Raw genomic sequence first — 21,319 nt, 5'->3', positions numbered from 1 at the left:
GACAAGGTAAACCATATCAACCAAGATAGATAAGCCTGTTGGACCAGTTCCTGGTAATAAGAGAATCTTTGGAATTTCTTGCTTGTTCATCTGTACTAGGAGGTCCTCATGGTTGAATCAGCCAGATTTTAAGGGAGTAGTTGAGCTCAACAATAGTTGTAGAAAGTCTATATGGTAGATTCTTATTTTGGAGAAAATTGTTTGAGATAATTAATTAATGTATTAAAATAAGCCCTACCTACTACAACTATCCCATGACTTGTCAATTCTACCTCTGGGTATGTACCCAATAGAAGTGACTGTGTATGTTCACTACAAGACCTGGACAAGAATGTTCATATCATTATTTATAATAGCCAGAGATTGAACATGACCTGAATGTTCAAAATAGGTATTTCATGGCATTTTTCACACCGTGAAAAAGCATGGTACATGCACCCAAAAGGATGAATCTGACAATCATAGATTGAATGAGAGAAGTCATGCCAAAGAATATATACTATGTGATACCATTTGTAGAAAATTCAGAAAACTAATCTATGACAGTAAAAGTCAGAAGAGTGGCTGCCCACTGGGGAAGAGGAGGGCTTCTGACTTGGAGGGGACACAACAGGGCCCTCAGGGATGCCGACAGTGACCTATGTCTTGATCTGGGTGGTGGTTACGTGGCTACGTTCCATATGAAAAAGTTCATCAGGCTGCACGCTTAAGATTTGTGCACTTAAATATGCATAAATTATAAATTATAAAGGTATAATAAAAAAACGAAACAATTTGCCTCATAGGGAAGTCTCCAGTGGTATGTCAAAAGTATATCTTTGATCCAGTTTAACACATTTGTCACTGGCTTGAATAAAGATATAGAAAACCTACTTGTCAAATTTGTAGATATCACAAAAAGCCTTCATTGGATAACATATGATTTTTTAAAATGTCAACAAGCAGGATCCCTGATTCTTCATCAAATTGAACAAGCTGCCATTTAATAGGATAAATGTAGAGTTCTGTAGATGAAAAAAAATGTGGCTTAATAGCTACTAGCAGCATACTCTGGGAAAAAAATCATGCATTACCCTTTTTAGCCCCAAACAACAGAGCTAGTTAAAATGAGCAAAAATTATAGGGAAAAAGGAAGATTTAGATAACAGCTAAAACTGGACTGTGTTTTGAGATACCGTATTCCCTTTAAGTGCAAGTGAAAGATTAAATCTTAACATTATAACATCAGAGTTGAAAGAGACCCTAAAGGTTATCTAAATTCTGCTTTCTCTTAGTTGTATCTGTTTCACTCACTCTCTCTCTCTCTCTATATATATATATGTATATATATATATTTGTATGTTAATATTCATACAAGAGGAATATGAGGCCAGAAGAGAAAAAGTAACTTTGTGAAACTCTCATAGTAAATGGTAGAAGAAGGATAAGAACCCAGCCCTAGACTCCTTGCACTCCAGTCTGCTATCTTCCTAGCCTGCTGGTGATTATTTCACTAGAAGAGAGAAGCATAGTAATCTTATATATTATATTTTATCTGGTTGTTTTTTCATGTGTGTATGATGTTTTCTGAAATAGCATGTAAATTTAGGCCAGGAAACATGGCTTTGAATTTTTTAGGACTCAGCAGCCCAAGATAACGCGGAATCTAGTGTGTTCACAACAGGTGATCAGTAAGTGTTTAGGCAATTAATCGTTAGAAAATAGACACCTAAGAGTGACAGGACTTTAAGAGACTTGTATTTCTTATTTCTTATTTTCAGACAGGACCTGCATAATCTAGTCTCTGTACATGGTTAGCTCTTTAGCTCAACTCAAAAAGTTTAAGTTTTCTCAGTGTCAAAAAGCCTCTCCCTTGTTTTACAGACAACCAACATTATGACAAAATGTGGCTTTTCTTTTGGTTCTGATTGTAGTTACAATGCACAATAGCTGACCCAGTCTCTCTATATGGTAATCCTTGAAAATGGTTACCAATTACCCTATTTGTCTTATTATGTCTGTGGGGAACTAATTATAATTGTTATAACCTTAAATTACAAATTCTATTGTCCAATCCTGTAATTACGTTATACATTACCAATTATCATATGTCTTAAGATAGTTTAATTCAACTCCAGAAGTGAAATCCATGATTACAGGGACTGTCTGTCGTGTTCACCACCATACTCCCCTGCCTATAATAATGCTTAGCACATACTAAGTATTCTATACATATCTGTTGAATGGGGATAATTAAAGTTCAAAAAAATTATATTTTGGAATAAGCTTCAGAACACAGTTATGATAATCTTTTCTTCCTTTTTTGTCTTCATACATATTTCCATTTTGTATCTTTACAGTTTGTTGTAAAATTTTATCATCTTTCAGCCTGATTCTATTCCTAATTAAAATATTCTTGACTTAATTTATGTTTATTTTGCAGATATTCCCAGATATTAGAAAACATATTCTTATATCTTAGTGAAATTATTCCATTTAAAGTGTGTAGGTATGCAATATATATGTGAAAAACTTGGTAAGGAAAGGGGGTTTAGATATGAATGAGTGGTTTAATTCTCCTGTCGTCTTGGTCCTCCTTAATGCATCACCATATGATTGATTTTCTCACTAAAATCCCAGATATATCTAATAGAAAGTATACAAGGAAACTCTCAGTTCCTCAGTACTGTGATCTAGTGGGCTTGACCATTGAGAAACAGCCTCAGCATTACAAATTAATCTATTATTCTCAGAGTGAATATTCATGAAGTGTCTATTGTACATGTGACTTCACTGGTAAAAGTTGGGTCAGTTAGGGGCCAGCTCTGTGGTGTAGCGGTTGGGTTCACATGCTCCGCTTCAGTGGCCGGGGGTTCATGGGTTCAGATCCCAGGTGTGGACCTATACACTGCTTGCTCATCAAGCCATGTTGTGGTGGCACCCCACATGCAAAATGGAGGAAGACTGGCACAGGTGTTAGCTCAGCAACAATATTCCTCAAGCAAAAAGAGGAAGATTGGTGACAGATGTTGGCTCAGAGCCAATCTTCCCCAACACCCCCCCCCCCAAAAAAAAAAAATGTTGGGTCAATTGCAGTCCTCTACCTATGAAATATCTCACCGTCTATTTCTAAGAAGAAATGCAAAAATGCAATTTCAGCTCAACATAATAACGAAGGTATGTGCAAGATGTAGTGGTGTATGTGAGAAAGAACACTTCCTGATTATACAGAATTTTAAAATTTTGTAGTACCAGCAAAGCTATTAGAGAGTAATGCAAAAGTAAGAGTCACATAGAAATTTAGGGTCCTAATACTTGTGAAGATTGTTGTGAATGTCGTCTTTGAACTCCTGCAAAAATACTTGTCTGTACTATTTATATGCTGTTCATGCTATACTATTGTGAATTATGTCATTTCTTCATGTGCATATCTTGTGTTCCTTAATGAGCTTATGAAGTTTCTCATGGTAAGAGCTGTGTCGTCCTTGTATCCCCTCCCAACTGGTCTTTGTACAGCACAGCACATTCATTCACTTATGCACCAAAGTTTACTTTGAGCTTACTATGTGCCAGGCACTATTCTAGGTGCCAAGGATAAAGCAGTGAACAAAATTAAGTCTCAGGAATATAAGAGATTATATTCCTGTGAGAGAAGACAGACACTAAATGAACAATCCAATAAATATGTAATGTGTTTGACAGTAATAAATGCTATGTAGAAAAATAGGTTTGGTAAGGGGGATAGAGCATGGCAAGGGAATAATTTTTATAGAGTAGTGAGGGAAATTTTCAGTAAGAAGAGGGATATTTGAGCTAAGATAGAGCTGTGCAGCTATCTGGGAAAAGAACATTCCAGACAGAAAGAAAAAGTAATGTAAAGAACCTTAGACTGAACAGTATTTGGTTTGTTTTAGGAAGAGGAAGGGAAGATCTGTGTTACTAGAGATGGGTGAGTGAGGGGGAGAGTGGAAGAATATCAGGTAAGAGAGGGTGGATCATGAAGGTGGTGGGAAAGAACCTTAATTTTACCTTAGATGAGGTGGGAAATGATTAGAGAGTTCGAGTGGAGGGAGAGAAATAATCTTATTTACTTTTTAAAAAGGTAACCGTGGCCCCTAAATGGAGAAAAGACTCTTCAGGAAAGAGAAGTACTGAGGCAAAAGTGGGAGCTTGCCAATAAGTTAGGCTATTGCAATACTTCAGGCAAGAGTTAATAGTGCCTTAGATCGCATTACAAGTAGTAGGGAGAGTGAGAGGTGGTTGGATGATGGATATGATTTGAAAGAAGAATAATAAAAAGCCAAAAATACTTGGTAATAGATTGAATATAAGAGTATTTGGTGATGGATTAGATGTGAAGTGAGAGAAAAAGTGATCCAGGATGATACGAGGTTTTTAGCCCAAGAAACTAAGGATGGAGGTGCCATCATTCATACCACCAGGGCCTGTGGAGTTGTTGTGTGGAAGACCACAAGAGAAGCATGTTTCGGATTTTGTGTAGAATTTGTCTTTTGTGTATCAAGATTGCATTTTCTACATGCAAGTGGAGATATGAAGTAGGCAGATGTATATATGGGTCTAATGTTTGCAGAAGAGAATTAGCGTATAATACTTCACATTTATGCAAAAATCATGTTTATTTTTGTTGATTGATTCACTCTCTGAATAATGAAAATATGTTAACTGGTATTTTTACAAAATTGGAAAAATGAAACAAGTCCTTGTTTTCCAGCTATGTATTTGAAAGTGGTACCTCTGCTCTGCTTCAAACAGTTGTGTAACTGACTTAATCATTATTAAGAAGAGGGGTTATTTGGAATCTTTCCCCAAATGGGTCAAATAATGCAGACTATATTTCCTCTGAAATGGAATCCCGAAACTTACTGATAAATGGATTTATTATACTAATTTCTTTTTCTTTATTTTCATAGTCTGTCACTGTGCCAGAGGGAAATTATATTGGTCTTAAAGGATTTGTTCTTCAAATGGCCATATAGGGTACAACACAAAAACTTACTTAGTGGTAAATTTATTATTTAATGATTTGTCCCCAGTGTCTTTCTGGTGGCTGTATTTAAAATCATTGGTCTATAATTGCTACCCTTTATGCATATGCATGCACATACAATATATTTCATTTATAGTCTTTATACACATTTTTCATTCAAACATTCAGCAAGCACTGTTATTTAAAGACTCTGTGATAGCATAGAGCCATTCTTCAAGTATTCTTAAGCCCATTTGTACAATGAGAGTTTGAAAAATAATGTAAGGGGTTTATAGTTGACAATTGGGAAACTAGTACTTCAAAAGGAATAATTGGATAATAAGGCATTTTTAAGACTTTATACATTTTGAATGACGTTATGCTTAAAACACCCTTAATATAGGTGAAATGCCCTTATGTTTTTTTCCATTCTCTACTTTGAGACTTTGTTGAGTTGATTATCTCTAGCAGTATACTCTTTATCTTTAGAGGACTCAGACACAGGCATAGGTGTGAAGATAAAAATAACATGGTTTGATGTTAAGATGGCAAATTTTTGGAGGATAAGTATTTATTGAGCTAAAATGAGTAGTAAAAATGAAGAAAAAATAATAAAGGTTATAAGTCATTTCCACATATGTTTCAAAAATAATTTTAAAAAATTGGTTGACTAAGTTCTTTCATGTTGTTTTAATATCTTTCTTACTATTTATATTAGTAAATTATCCTGAAGAATACTTCTACTCTTATACACCCAGGATGAAAACCTCCAAAATACTGATGCAAAGTGATCCTAATACATGTATTGATACCTTTTATAGTATGTGGGTTTTTTTTTTTTCTCTCTGTCTTATCTGTAGAAAATGATACCATCTACTGGACAGACATGGGCTTCAATAAAATTAGCCGAGCTAAAAGAGATCAGACTTGGAAAGAAGATATCATTACCAGTGGCTTGGGAAGAGTGGAAGGGATAGCTATTGACTGGATTGCTGGTATGATCCATGTTTTCTGTTTTCATTTCACACCTATTTTGTTAGGGGCTAAATCTGCTTCATAAAAATTCTATTTCTGACTCATAACAATTTTTTGTACTTCTAGCCACAAGGGTAAATAGTCTCTTTTGCTTTTGGCTTCACTTTTTCTAATGCTCAAAAGCCTTCGGATAAGTGTGTTCATGTAGAAGTAGATTATGTAGTGTTAATTTTGCCCAAATCTCCTGAGAACTCCATGAGGCAGGTAAACAGAAGTGTTAGAAGTTCTCTTTTGCCTGAAACCAATAGAAAGTTAAAATAGATCCCTCTTTCAGGTGAGAGAAGTTTCAACTTATTTTTAACATATAAATATATCACTATGTGGTTTAAACCACAGAAGTATGAGATTAGAAAGTATTTGCGTATTAGTTTATTTACAGTTTTCTGCTTAGGAAATGTAGACATTAAAAAAGAATATAGGGTGTAAGTAAATGATTTCTTGATAGCTATGTGAATGCTCAGAGAGTTAATTTTAGCCATAACTAATAAATAATTTTCTTTCTCATAACTATATTATAAACCCGTCTCTATTTCTCCTAGGTAACATATATTGGACAGATCATGGTTTCAACTTAATCGAAGTTGCAAGACTCAATGGTTCTTTCCGTTATGTAATTATTTCCCAAGGCCTGGATCAACCAAGATCTATAGCTGTGCACCCAGAGAAAGGGTAATTTTAACATTTACGTATATCTTTTGAATTTTAAGTAAGTTTTATTAAGTTACATTAAAAAAATCCAGACATCCATATTAATATTTATTTTTAGTTATAGTGTCTGAAACAAAACTCAAAAATATCTTACCTAAGCAGAAGAAAAACTTTGTTTTCACTCTGCTCGTGTATATTTTAGTACATATTTGATGAGGTCACATTTATTATGCAGTTCTTTAATGTGTGTGTAAATCCAGATGAGTTCACCAACATGTTTCTAGATTCTCAGTTTAAAGTTCTGCCCTAGAACTGTTTACAAAATAGGTACTCAATTACTTGCTGAATGAATGAAATAACCATTCGATAGCCAACCATATTCTTCAGTATTTCTAAAGCTTCAATTTTCATTTATATGTCTATGATTGCTGAATCAGCATGTTCATCCCAAGCTTTTTTTTTTTTTTTCTTTGAGTTCCATATGTCTACCTGTCTTCACATTTCCATTTTTCCATTTGGAAGTTTCATGGACACCCAAACTGTATGTATCTAACATAGAAATGAATTCGATCTGCCACCAAGTTCTGCTGATTTTTGCCTTCTATATCTTCTAAATTTCTTCTGAATCTTCTATCAATCTACTACTCTCCATCTTCAACACCTCCACCCTAATTAAATCTGTTTTTACCTTACATATATACCACTGCAATAACTTTCCAAACGATCTCCTAACCTCACCAAAGGCTAGAGTGACTTTTTTCTTTTAATATAAATCTTACTTAAAATCTTTCAAGGGATTCCCATTGACTTTTGTGTAAAGCCCAAAATTTCTGTTTTGAGCCTTCCTAATCAGGCCCTATGTAAATTTTGTCTCAGACTCCTACTGGCTCTTTGCTATCTCAATCAATTTCTGTTGGACTTCTTAGTTTTTCAGATATTTTCAAATATTTCCTATTTTCTTCCACTCGCAGACTTTAAATAGCCTCTTCTCTTTATCTGCAATGTTCTCCTACCCACTTTTACCTTGCTAAATTTGTTTATCTTTCCTTGCCTTGCAAATAGATTAGATCGTTCTGTTATATGACACCAAAGCACCCAGTATTTTCATTTTTATAAATAATGTGCACTAATATTTGCTTATTTATTTATTTGCTTAGTAGCTCTATTTTTCGTTGGACTGGATAACATCTCTATTCCTCACTATAGCTCTTTGAAGAGAAGAGCCATGTGTGTTTGATTTATTTGTCTATCCCCAGGGCTTAGTACAGTGGCTGGTAAAGAATAAATTGCTGACTGATAACTGCTTTTCTCTCAAACAATAATGTATAAATAGTCCTATTATAAAACCTTAGATTACTTCTCACTACTGTGTTTCTTGCATTGCTAATATGACTTGACTTCAGAGTTTTTTTTTTAAAGAGTAGACATTTTTATATTAATAGAACTCCTGTGTCTTTTCAAGTAGAAGAAACGTGAATTCATGGTGCTCATTCAAAGGTGTATGAGATAAACAAGTGTAAGGAACACTGATTTAGAATGAAGTCAATCTATATGAAACGTCAAATCAACTCTCAGGAAAATCTATAATCTTTTGTTATATGTTACGTACTTTTTCTAATATCATCACTTGCTTCACTTTCTTGACAAAGGCTATAAAATTGTCATAATATTAATACAGTGAAAAAGAAAACAAAGAAGGTTAATATAGGACAGAGAAATAATGCCAACAAATTTGTCACACTTCAAACTAGAACTAAGATTACAATATAAAAATTGAAAAAGCTGTATTGGTTAGGAATGCTCTTGGATACAAATTATATAATTTACCTAGAGTGTATTAAGTCTATGGGAGCCTCACTTTCTAAGTTTTTCAACTGCCATCTTTACTAGCTTATATTTTTGTCTTACGCTTGATGTTATGGCCCCATTGTTACAACATGCTTGATATCTCATCAAGGAGCATGTTGACGCTTAAGGAAGGAGAAGAGTGATAGAACAAAACATTTTTCCTTGCTAGGCTGTATTGTTTTATTTGGGAAGAGAAAGGTCTTAGTGTCAATCCCTTTGTTTTTCCTTTGCCAGAAAGGGGTTACATGGCCATCTTTAGATCAGTCAATAGCCAACAGGAGGAGATTATATTGACATATTTAGACAAGTTATGTTTCATCACCTGGGCTGGGGTAAGGTCCCAGACCAAACAGTATACGCTGTATATAGGAACAAACTCAGTTTCTATTGCTAGAGAAGATCTTGAGGGGATGGATTTCAAAGAGACATTATGAGAAAGAAGAAAACCACCTCTCTTGAGTGTTCTGTTTTAGTGGTCATCCCAACTCACTTTCCTTTCTTAGTTCTTTTTCTCTTTGACATCTTAATGTTGAAGTTCCCCAGGGCTCAGTCTTTGGTGTTATTCTCGTCTTTATTTTGTAGTCTCATCCTACCTAAATGTTAAAGTCTCTAAGATGTATATACCCAGACCAGACCTCTCTCCAGAACTCTAGATTTTTATGTTCAACTGCTTATTCAACATTTTCATTTAGAGATCTGTGGCAGATTTTATTTTCCAAGTTTATTACAACAATATCTGCCATCCTGCATGCTCTTCTTACAATGTGACATCAAGTCTTTTCCAAAATGAAAAGTGGAAGGCCTTTTCCATACACTTGAATTTGAATGGGCCTGTGACTATTATGGAAGTGATACTATGTAACTTCTGAGGCTATATCATAAAAGAAGATAAAACACCTACCTGGGGGCCGGCCCCATGGTGTAGTGGTTAAGTTCGTGCTCTGTGCTTCTGGCGGCCTGGGGTACTTGGGTTCGCATCCCAGGCATGGACCTATGTGCCGCTTTTCAAGCCATACTGTGACAGGTGTCCCACATAAAGTAGAGGAGGATGGGCACAGATGTTAGCCCAGGGCCAATCTTCTTCAGCAGAAAAGAGGAGGATTGGCAACAGGTGTTAGCTCAGGGCTAATCTTCCTCACAACACAGATAAACAGACAAACAAACAAACAAACAAAACATCTACCTGGTTCTCTTGGGATGCTCTTAGAAGCCAGCCACTCTGCTGTGAGGAAGCCAAGCTGCCCCACAAAGAGGCCACATGTAGGTGTTCCAGCCAACAACTCTAGCTAAGGTTTCAGCTGACAGCCAGCAGCAGTTGCTAGATGTGTTGAGTGAGTGAACTTTCAAATGATTTGAGTCCATTATGCCACCTCAGCCTTGGTGTCACCGCAGTTGATGTGAAGAAGAGATGAGTTGTTCCTGCTGAGCTCTGACCAAATTGCAATTCATGAGAAAATAAATTATTGTTGTTTTAAGCCTCTAAATTTGGAGTGGTTTGTTAAGCAACAATAGATAACTGGAACAAGAGCCATCAGAAATCTTAACCTTAACAAGTCCAAAACTCAGCTGAATCTTTCTCTACAATTATGACTTCTCCATTGGTGGGTGTCAATTCTATTATTTCAATTGCTTAGGCCAAAATACTTGGTATCATCTTTGGTATCTCTCTCACATACCCTATATCCAATATACCAGAAATTCTACTACCTTTGGCTTCAAAATACATTCATACACTACCTACTTCCCACAATTTTCATTTCTACCACCCTAACCTGAGCTGTTATCACTTTTGCCAACATTTCTGGATTGGGGTTACCATCTTCTACCTTTGTGCTCCTACTGTCTGTTCTTCTTGAAGTGGCTAATGATCCTTCTGGAATGTAAGTGGCTGTCACTTCTTTACTCAAAATTCACCGATGGGTCCCCTTTCATTCTTTTTAAAAGCTCTCAACAAACCTAGAGTGGTATTATTTTCTCCATTTAACAGGTAAGGAAACTGAGTTAGCGATATTAAATATATTACTCTGTCATCAATTTGTTATGTAGGAGAGTTAGGTTTTTCTAAAATCCAAAGATTATGGTACATTATGTGTGTTATGTGTGTGTGTTACATGTTACGTGTATAGTGTTAAGCATTATAGAAATTAATAAGCAAAAATATCAAGCATATAAGAAAATAATTTTAACAGTTTCAGGAAAAAATTATAACAAAAATTTAAAACTTACAAGTTGGAACTGTAAGTGAAAGAGAGACTAAACAATAATGAGAAGATGCTGAAAAAAATTAGGAGAGGAGGTTTACAAAAAAATTTTGAATTGGGTCTGACTTTCCCCTGTGCAACCTCTTGCCTACCACTGTATGCCCACGGACTCATGCCACTACATATTAAGACTTGGAAGGGAGGGTGTAATTTTGTTTAATTCTAAGAATAAAACACAAAACTCAATTGAATGTGTCTGCATCATACCCATAAACTTGAAAATAAAAGTATCCTCTTCCAATGTGACAGTATTTTAAAAATCTCTTTTTAAATTATAATTTATAATCGAACAATAAATCATTATAGCCTCAGTAGAGAAAATTTGATCAATTGCTGGACTGTGAATAATTATTCTAATGGAAGTAATACATATAATTCAAATGTTATGAAATTCCATAGATACAGAGGAAATGGGTTTGTTTCTAGTAAAGAATTTCTTCCCTTCATATTTGTAATAAGTCCAACACTTCATTTGTATTGTAGAGAGCCTCTTGTGCCTAGCCTATCATAGATTCGTGCAGTTCAATTTAACAGACCTCTTGCTGCTACTTGTCGCTCTGTAGTTTTGTTTTTCATTTCTTATTGAAACCTATTATACACTCTCAAGTTGTTATTCTAGACCTTTTTTTCTTAAGTATCTTTTATATATCCACAGCCTTCTTAGCATATAACTATACCTAATTCTCTCTAGGATGATTGAGAACATCAGGCAAAGGAACCCACATATACTCCGCTTCTTTTCAGTTTATTCACTGAACATTTATAGCATGCTGTGCACTCAATAATGAACCACGTGGTATCAGGACATCTCCATCTCCTCCTCAGCCTTCAATTCAGCATATCTTGACAAAACAGACCTGCTTGCTATGTGAAAGACACTTGTGGGCACTGTGAAGTATGATGGTATAAATAAGATATTGCTTCTGTTCACAATGAGCTTTGTTTAAACTGGAAATTTAACAAAATTTCAGTTAAAAGAATAGTCTCGTATTGCAAAGTAAGACTCGTTTTCAGGCATAAAAAGACGAGACTGATATAACTCAAGCTTGAAGCTCATATCTAAATCTCACGTTAAAGTAATAGTTTCAATAAGACCATTATAAAGTTACATTGAGTTTTAAGAAAAAAGAAATAGCATATAATTAGAGAAGGTAGTAAAAGTGAGGGTCGTAGCAACAATGGTGGTGGTTAGTAGGGGCTTTATAGAGGGGACTTGAAGGAGAAAGGCTTCTGAGATGGAGTGGGAATATATTATATGAGGAAGAAATAGAATAATCCAAGATTGGTAATGGCAAAGCAAAGGCCATTGGCAAGAGTATTAGTACATGAGGTCCACGTGGAGAAGAGTAGATGATGTAGCTGGAAGATAAGTTGGGGTCATAAAATAGGCAATAGGGTCCCTCACATTTTAAAGAAATTACCATGATGACGCCTTTTTGTTTACCAACTGAAATCCAAACTGGTCCTGGAGCCTCTCTCCTAAGCTTCCTCTTGGCCTCAGACAACCCACATAAGCAGATCAGAAGCGTGATGAGAGTTTATTGAAGTTGTAGCATTCTTTAAATTGGGGGATTCTTAGAAATGGTTATTTATCATCCCAATGAGAGTAATATGGAGGGGGTGGGGTCCTTTCTCTGCCCTCAAGCCAAGTAATGGAGAGAGCTAGAGGCAAATATGTCAGGGGAGACTAAAATAAATAGAAAAGAGCAGTAAATATAAAAATTGTGTCACCTTCTTGCTGCAAGATTTCAAGCCAGGGGGAGTCAGGTCAAAGTTGGAGAGAGGGAAGAGTATTTTAAAATAGATATGAGATTTAAGTTTGGATTTAAACAGATCTAGTCTTTTATGCCTGAAAATTAATCCTAACAATATGATTCTGTTCTTTAAAATAGTCTTGAAAGTCATGGATTTTCCTGAGATAGCAAATTCTAGAGAAGAGATATTCAATGGAACATAAATGGAATCATGAGTTGGATAAATACAAAGTCATTTCCTACTTGTTCCACCAGAGTTTAGACTCTAGAAAAAAACATGGTAGCGGATGAGTTTAGCTAAGAAACAGTACAGAAAAAAGAAGTATAAGGACAAAAATGAAGAATATTTACAGTTAGGGGATGAAATGATTAAGAGGAAAAAAAGGAAATCAACAATAAATCAAAAGAGAGAAAAACAGCCATTTTAAGTCCTCAGAAAGTTAGTGTAGCATGGAAATCAAGGGAAGAGAGTTTTAGGAAAAAGAGTGGGCCAGCAATAAAGAGATTAGAAGGATAAAAGCAGAAAAGAGAACATATAATTGATCAGGATGATACTGTTAATTATTATCAATTTCAGGAGATTGGTAAGAGCAGAAGCCAAATATAAAGAATTAATAAGTGAAAAATAACTAGAAAGTGGAGCTAGCATTCTTAGAGTACAGTGACAAAAACTTGGATAATAAAGGGAAAGAGGAAAATATAGAAGGTATGTTGAGAAGATAGTAGGGTATGGAGGAAGTTTTTCTTCGTATGGAAGTCAGGGGGTACTGCACATATTCATAGGCATAAGAGAAGAAACTGGCAGGAAGGAAGAGGGTGAAAATGCACGTGAAAAGGAGACAAATTCCAGGGAGTGTAGGAGGAAACTTGGCAAGGAAGAAGCAATAGAATGGAGCAGGAAGAACAGGGGACAGAAAGCAGACAGACAAGATTTGTGTCTTACATCTCAGAAATGGAATCTGGAGTGAGAATTCAAATCAGGAAGTGAGAGAAACAGGATAGGAAAGAGGAAGAGACCAAGTAAAGGTTCAGCTATGAGCAAAGTCCAGGCCTCAGACTGTTTCCTTGAGGACTCGGGAGTATAAAGCTCACTTCAAAGCAAGGTAGCTCGGCTTTTAGACTCACCCAATCATTCATTGGGTAAGAGTAATACACTCTGGGGAGACATACACTCCCAAGATTTCTGGCTTTCAGTACTACTTGTGAAGGAAGTGATTCTAGAGGCTGTCCTCTGAAGAAAGTCACCTATGTGAGCTGTTAGAGGCAAAGGACACAGAGGCCGGCCACTGGAATACATAGAAATAGTAAGCAGGATCTGAGGGTGTCTAAGTGGAATACCAACAGTGTCTACTACAGTTTGGAACCCCAGCTTGAATATTTCCTAACTTTGAAATCTTTTGAAATATCTTGATCTCAAATGTCTATATCCTTTTGGATTCTTGGGAGGATCAAATAAGGTAAATTTAAATGAGAGGATCAAATTAGCAGAGGTTCTCTTCCTCTTCTACTTTTGGAGATGAAGTGAAAGAAGAAACAGAATATGGCAATAGACTATATTTTAGAGGTTAAAATTAGTAAACTTGAAGAAACTCATAGGTCACAGTCAATGAGTAAGGTTAGCAGCTTTAAATGAATAGGTAAGTTTTGCTGAAACTATGAATAGAAAGGTGAATAGAAAGGAATAAAATACAATATGAATAAAAAGATTTCAAGCAACATGAGTCCAGCTGGAATAGATTTCTAGAATCTAATTAAAATATTTATATGACCTTGAGTAATAATGCTCGGCAACTTGGGCAGTAGCAAAAAAATGAAAAAATAAGCCAAAAAGGGAGTAGGAGGTGACAGATTCAAGCTGGCAATTGTAATGGAGTAACCAGGAGTTGCCAGTCAGGAGGTGAGATCTAGAAGCTAGTTATGGAATGGAGGGAAACCAAGAGCAGGAGACCAGGGTAAGAGTAAAGAGTGAAGGTTCAGCAGGCAGGAATGACCCAGACAACTCTATAAATTAGGAGAAGATGATTTCAGAATTGGTGAAATTGGAAATAGATCATTTTCATGTGTTAATTAAAATTAGTTTGTAGCCTTGCTTATGTAAAGCAGAGGCAAAAGAGAGATGTCATTTCCTGGAACAGATAAAGATCAGAAACTGTGAGCTGGGATGTTCACAGATCATCAACATGAGTCATAAAGTCCCTAAGTGTGTTAGCAGTGGAGGGAGAAAATGTCAGTGAGTAGTAAAGCAATTAAATAAATTTGGTGGTTAATTGTGACATGAAGTGATGATGTGGTGGTATGGGAAAATAGAATGTGTGAATTCATACTGTGAATGTTTTGAAATAAGTGAGTACAACCTCAGAGAAAGTTTTCTTTCTTCCTTAAATCTGCATCACTTTTATTCTGGACACAATGGCATGTATTTCCTCAGGCATCTCATGCAATAACTATTCTTTTCTATTCTATCATCTTTAATTTTTACCTTTCAATGCAGTCTTTCCCTTTGCTTTCAAATAGGCTCAGATCTCTCTTATTTGAAAAAAATTGCCAGCGTCTTTTTTCTCTCTGCATGTTTACTTCCCAACTTCTTAGAATAGAGGCCTCTACACATTGCCTCTTCACTAAACTTCCAAAATGGGTTTTCAGCTTCTATTCTTTCTAGAAATTTCCAAATTTATCCATAGCCAAATCCAGAGATTTTTTTTCTTCAGGTTTCACACCATTTGCCTTCTCCTTGACATTTTCCTCCATTGATTATCCACTCAAGAATTTATTCTCTGTTACGTTCTCTAATTCTGAGTTTTCTTGTTCTCTCTGACCCCCTCTGTATATCTCCTCTGAGCGTTGTTTATCTCCTCTGAACTTCTTTCTCCTCGTTTAAGGCTTTGTATGCCATTCTCTCTTGCTATATTTATCCTTTAAACTTATTTTCATGTTTTGGACTTTAATCGCTACCTTACTCCCAAATCTCATCTTCATCCCTTTACTTATATTTCCAAGATCCTTTAGAAATTATTTGTTTGAATGTCCAACTGTCACTGAAATTGAACATATCCTCCTACCTCTTGTGTACTGATTTCCTTTCCTAATCATGGCATCTCTTTTTGTGTTATCACGGTTCTTTTGTCCTGATAAGATTGAAACTTACTTTAGGTTTTCTGGAGTTTTTTACCGCCTATTTCTATCTGTCATCTCTTTTCTCCAGATGTCTCTTAGATTTTCCACTTCTGTCTATTGCAACTATGAGCTCAGCACTGACTCACCTGGAGGATCTCAGTAAATATTTTTGATTTCTTAATTTTGAGCCGCCAAAATAAGATTTACATTTTATCCCAGAAAACAAAAAATCTTTGACATATGTAGCAATATTTTGAATATTATTTGCCTCTATACCCTCACTTCTTAAAAACATTTCTTAAATTTTAATTAAGTCACATGGATAGATATTTTTCAAGATTCATAGTTAAGAATTAATGCCATTTTTAAATGTTAAGCTTATTTTCAGGAAATGTTTATTACTGCTTGGAAATATTAGTGATATCTGTCTCCCTATATGTTATCCACAGATTTACTGACTTGAGTTCAGAGGGGAATAAAAGCCTTAAAAATGACCAGCCTATGTAAAAGTTATTCAAACATTGATGTCCAAGTAAAAGTTATTCAAACATTGATGTCCAAGTAATATTACGTAAACATTTAAGTGTCATTCATATCATAGGAATAAAGTACAGCATTTTAATATTCTGTTTGAAGTTAAAATATGGCAGGTGGGATTGCCAAGGGAAAAGGTGAACCATAATGGAGGAAATTAGCTGAATCCAAGATATAAATGTGCCTTGAAAAGTGGGCATGAAGCCTGTTTTAGAACAATGGAGACTTGAAGTCTTTTAAAATGTAGCCAAATGCAAAATAGAAAGCACGTATGAATTTAGTTCAGCTTGAAAAATCAGTTTTTCCCCTCCATTGACTTTTTTTGGTAAGGCATCACTTTCTTTTAAAAAACTGAAATGGAATAATTTTCTTTATGCTCAAAAGTCATCTTCTACTTAGAACAAAAAAGCGAAGTCACAGTATGATACCAAAAATGTTGGTTAACCTCATGGTTATGATCTCTAAGTGAAGTGCAAATACTCTGTGGTTTTTTTTTCTTTTTAGGCACCAAGGATGCACATTGCCTGTCTTAATTTAGCTTTATATTTTTATGACCATAAGTAACTTATTGAATAGTGTTTCTTTCCATGGCAAAGATTCGGTTTGATATAGGATCTTGGTGTTCGACAAGCATATATTGTCAAATGGTCTTTGAATGATTTTAGAATATGGTCAACAATATACAGAAAGTCTTGGATGACAGCTTAACATCTGTTGAGATAGCAAGAGTATAGCATAGTTTAACACCATCTCCTAGAGTATGTTTTTCATCTTAAGGCAAGGTGACACATAAAAAACAGAAATGGAATTAAATTTGATTTTCAATAGAAATAATGGAATTGGAGTGCTAGTATATAATATTAAGATACCTGATGGTCAAGTAACTCAGGAATACAGCACTCATGCCCCAAATCACAGCCGTCTTTCTCTACGGATCTCTGAGAGAGGCATAAGAACAAAGTATAATGACAAATGAAGGAAAACTGTCACACTATTTTTCACTAGGAATTTTCTCAAAAATTCTACTGCAGACACCCTTCTTTCAAAGCTAGTTAGGTCTTAACTAGTCTTTTACCATAAGCTTAACCTCTAAACATGAGTATTGGATCTTACCTCTCCCACTAAAAGGAGGGAAGAAGTACTAGAAGTGATCAAGATGTCCTGGGCTATCATTGCAGCTATGTGCTTGGTGGAGGAGAAAGAAAAACCAGAGAGGTCATGCCACTCCCACGGCAAGGGGGACCCCCTGGCCCAGACCACCAAACCAGAGAATAGCCACGCACAAATGTGTGCCCTTTCCCTAATTTCTTAAGGGGATCTGACCCATAAAATTGCCATAAAATGGTAAAAGAGAAGTTTGAAAGATTTCTTTCTCTATTTGCCTATAGAAATTGCCTCAGTTTCTTTCAGTGTGGAATATCCAGGGTAGGTTGGATATGACTGATAGGATGGGGGTCTTGAAACAAATTAAAAATTTTCTGTATAATATTTTAAGAATTCTAAATCAGCTCATGAGCACTAGGAAGGAGTCTGGGTGTTAAATATTTTCATAGAAAAGTTCATGGATTGTAGGGAAACATCCAATATTATATATTGAAGATATCAAAAATGAATAAAAGGTGGACCGTTCACTCAAGAAAATCATTGTTAAACACGTAAATAGCAAACTAATATCATATATGTATATGTGCATGTATATGTATGTGTTTATTAAAATGAAAGGATAGGCAATGAGGTGGGGTGTAAATACATAAATAAAATAAGAAACTAAATATAATATAGGCTGATAAGCCTAATGTACTATGGGATTACAGATGCCAAAGAAGTCTTTCTTTGTGAAGAATTTTCCTCCATACTTCTCTGGTGTTGGCTGGACATACACATAATAATTGTTTTATATAATTACTCAATATCACAAAGCAGTGAATCAAAAAGGAATCTAATGTAGAGGTTAAGAATAATAGAAACCACAGTGAGACCTATAGAACAATGATAACTTAAAAACATTTTTTTAAGCTTAAATAGAAAGAGAGAACAACCCAGATGGCCTGTATCTTTATTTTCGCTCAAAAGAAAAGTTCATTTCTGAAGTTGTTTATGAGAATGACAACTTCTCTCATCACAGCATTTCAGCATTTTCAATGTTAAAACTCCTACTTTCACGACTTATAGAGACTTACAACTAGAAAGTTTTAAGTATTTCTGTTAGCATTTTTCTCAGGTAGTTATTTATTTACCCATTTGCCTCTACCGTTAAACAGTGAGCTTCATGAGGGTCACTAAGTCCAATTTATTTCTTATCATCAACTCCTAGCACATAATAGGTACCTAATTAATATGTTTTGAATGAGTGCATGACTGCAGTGAAAGAATACGTTTGAGAATCACTGACTAAATCACTGACAAAAAAAAAAAATTTTAAAGTAGTGTTCAAGGTTATGCTGTCTCTAGACTCTCTTCCTATTAGCAGAGTGTTCTGCTATCTGTGGTTGAGTTCTTTCTATGTTACAGGAACCTCTAAGCAATGGTAACACATTTAGGATTTGAAAAGTGTTTTAGGATTGGCATGTAATCTTTCTCAACAAAACTGCACATAAATGAAGAAAAAGGAAATGTGAAGAAGCCCTCACAGGAGTAGAGAAGGGTCTCCATTGCACCATATTCCTCATATGGGATGAAGGATGCCTATTCATGTATTTGTGAAATGTATTCAAACTTTTACAATACTATTATTTTGCTTATGCCCTGATGATGGAGACATTGATGTGTTGGCCTACAAGGTGTTCAATTAGTATGCGTTTTAAGCGATTCTAGTGAAACTGCTAAGATTGAAAAGTACAAGCAATTTTTGTCAAATAAAAGCTCATGCTCACATAAAAGCTAGCTACTATTGTTACTGTGTAGGGTTTTGGGGTTTTTTTGTTTTGTTTATTTTTGCAGATATAGTAACACACTGTTGACCTCCAATCTAGCAGAGAGCACAGTCACATTCCTGATTGTCTTCTCAGCCAAGGCAACTACCTATATAAGAGAATTACATGATCTTCACTTTTGTGCCAGTGTGGAAATATTTGCGTATCTCAGGTTTTCTTTAGCATATGTGATAAAGTATCTAAATCGTGCTATCTTAGAGAAGGCATAGAAATGGGAAGAAATGGTGAGTTTATTGTAAAAATTGCAATCCAGATCTATACTCAAGGGAAACAGTTTAGCAGTCAAAGAAGAGAATCTTAAATTCAAAGAAAATGATTCAAATTAGTTGCTTTTCACTATTGTTCATATATCTAAAATAAAAGAATCACATTTAATACTGTTTTCTTTTTTAACAATTTAGACTTATTAATTTCTTTCTTCCCTACACTCCTTTACCTTTCCCTCACCAAAGTCAAGGATTTGTTTCCGTGTTAGCTTTATTTCTCAAAAACATTTCTTTGAAATTATTCAAGGACATTTATAATACTTTGAATGTATCTTTTTCAACTTGAATCTAGCTAATTGTGACAGAAAAACATTTCTTTTCCTTTATAAGTATACTTGTGTGTAAACTAATTTTGACATCAGTACAATTGTCGTATGATAAATTCAATAAACTTTTGGGGACCAGTAAGTGTATGCTAGGCCTTTGAGAACGCCAATGCTGCAAAATGAAGCCTTTTACTTATTGTCCAAATATCAATAATTAATTGGAATTAACTCATGATATGTATTCATTGCACATTTTCCTGCCAAGAACTTCTGTGTCTAATTAAGACAATAGGGATATTCGTGTTATGATGATTTCTGATGATATTCCTCTAATCCTTCAAACCACTTTTGAATGTCCTTTTTTAAATTTTAAGTTTTTAAATTCTGTAAATGCAAGCCTCTGTAAATAAGGGACTTTTCAGTTTGGGACAAATTATTATCCAGAGAAAATTCGATTATACAACATAGCATTTGATTTTGACAATTTTGAAAATTTCTGGGTCTGGGATAGACTTGAGAAGTATTTTCAGGACTAGACTTACCAAGCTAATACTCTAAAGGCAATTTTCTTGACTATATCATACAATCCAAAAAAATAGTTCACTACAGCATAATTTGAACTCAAATGGGGACAACATCAATATGTAATGACATCACATCACTCAATCTTAATTTCCGTGGAGTCTCAGAAACCAGTGACAAGGATTTTCATTTCTCCTCATTGCTAAAGATCATGTTTAGATATGAAGAATCTATGTTCACTAAAGATATCTCAAGTACATCTATGTAAATTACTATCTTAAGTTATTCATAAGTTTCTCCCTGCAGTTTTATATTCTCAGACTGTTCGTTCTGTACATTTGGTTTATAATCCCTGAAGGTGTTCAAGGTGCTAATTCTATTCAATTCTTTGCTTTCAATTTCAGTTTAAGAACCAAATAAATTATTCTTTGCCTGACATTCATAAAATGTTGCTTAATTTTGGTAGGTGTAGAATCTTTTAGTTTATTAAGTTAATAAATTATTTAACCGTAAAAATGATTTCTGCAGTCAGATGTGGCTTCATATATTATGATAGTTTATCAAATCACTACTGAAAATTTGAGTAAAATCTGTATTCAAGACAGTTTTATTTTGAATAATTTCTATCCCTAGTTTTATTGCCATTCATCCCAGCCTCCTGCATGGAAGCACTGCAAATTTAAAATGAGTAGGGACTACCTGGGAAAAAAAGAAAGGGAGAGACTTTTCTCAATACTAAGACCTTTGTCAAGTTTTGTTTTGTGTTTTTAAGTATGGAGATCTTTGTTATACTCCTTATACCCAGGGAAAAATAACATTTGATCTAACATTATTATATTGTTGTATTATATTTACATTTGGTAGACACTTAGAGAAAACAGTACAGGCCTGAGTTAGTGAAGCCTGAGTATAGTTCCTGGCTTGGACCCTTTCAGCCATGTGACTGGATCATTAACTTTCTGAGCCACAATTTCTGTAGCTGTGAGATTTAGGACTAAATATTGTAAACGGCTAATTCAGTCTACTCACTCAAAATAATATTTTTATTACTCATTTAGTGCATTCAAAGCAGATTACTATTAAATAAAAGGTATATTATACACCATTCCTTCCATATTTGAACTCTGGAGTATGTTAAAAGTAGATGACAAGAATCAGATGGAATAAGTAAG

At 34.9% G+C, this 21,319-nt stretch overlaps 1 protein-coding gene across 1 annotated transcript in view; it reads left to right on the top strand.

The window, feature by feature from the left end:
* Positions 1 to 21,319, top strand: part of LRP1B (LDL receptor related protein 1B) — a 1,024,768-nt gene that overhangs the window by 555,649 nt on the left and 447,800 nt on the right. Inside the window, exons 33-34 of the mRNA XM_058548897.1 lie at positions 5,827 to 5,961; positions 6,541 to 6,670. Of these exons, the coding sequence (XP_058404880.1) occupies positions 5,827 to 5,961; positions 6,541 to 6,670 (265 nt within the window). The remainder of the gene's footprint in view (positions 1 to 5,826; positions 5,962 to 6,540; positions 6,671 to 21,319) is intronic.

This window comes from Diceros bicornis, chromosome 10 (genome assembly GCF_020826845.1).
Source record: "Diceros bicornis minor isolate mBicDic1 chromosome 10, mDicBic1.mat.cur, whole genome shotgun sequence".
In the NCBI taxonomy this organism is placed as follows: Eukaryota; Metazoa; Chordata; class Mammalia; order Perissodactyla; family Rhinocerotidae; genus Diceros; species Diceros bicornis.
Note: the sequence above shows the minus strand (reverse complement) of the source record. Positions and strands in the feature narration are given on the sequence as shown.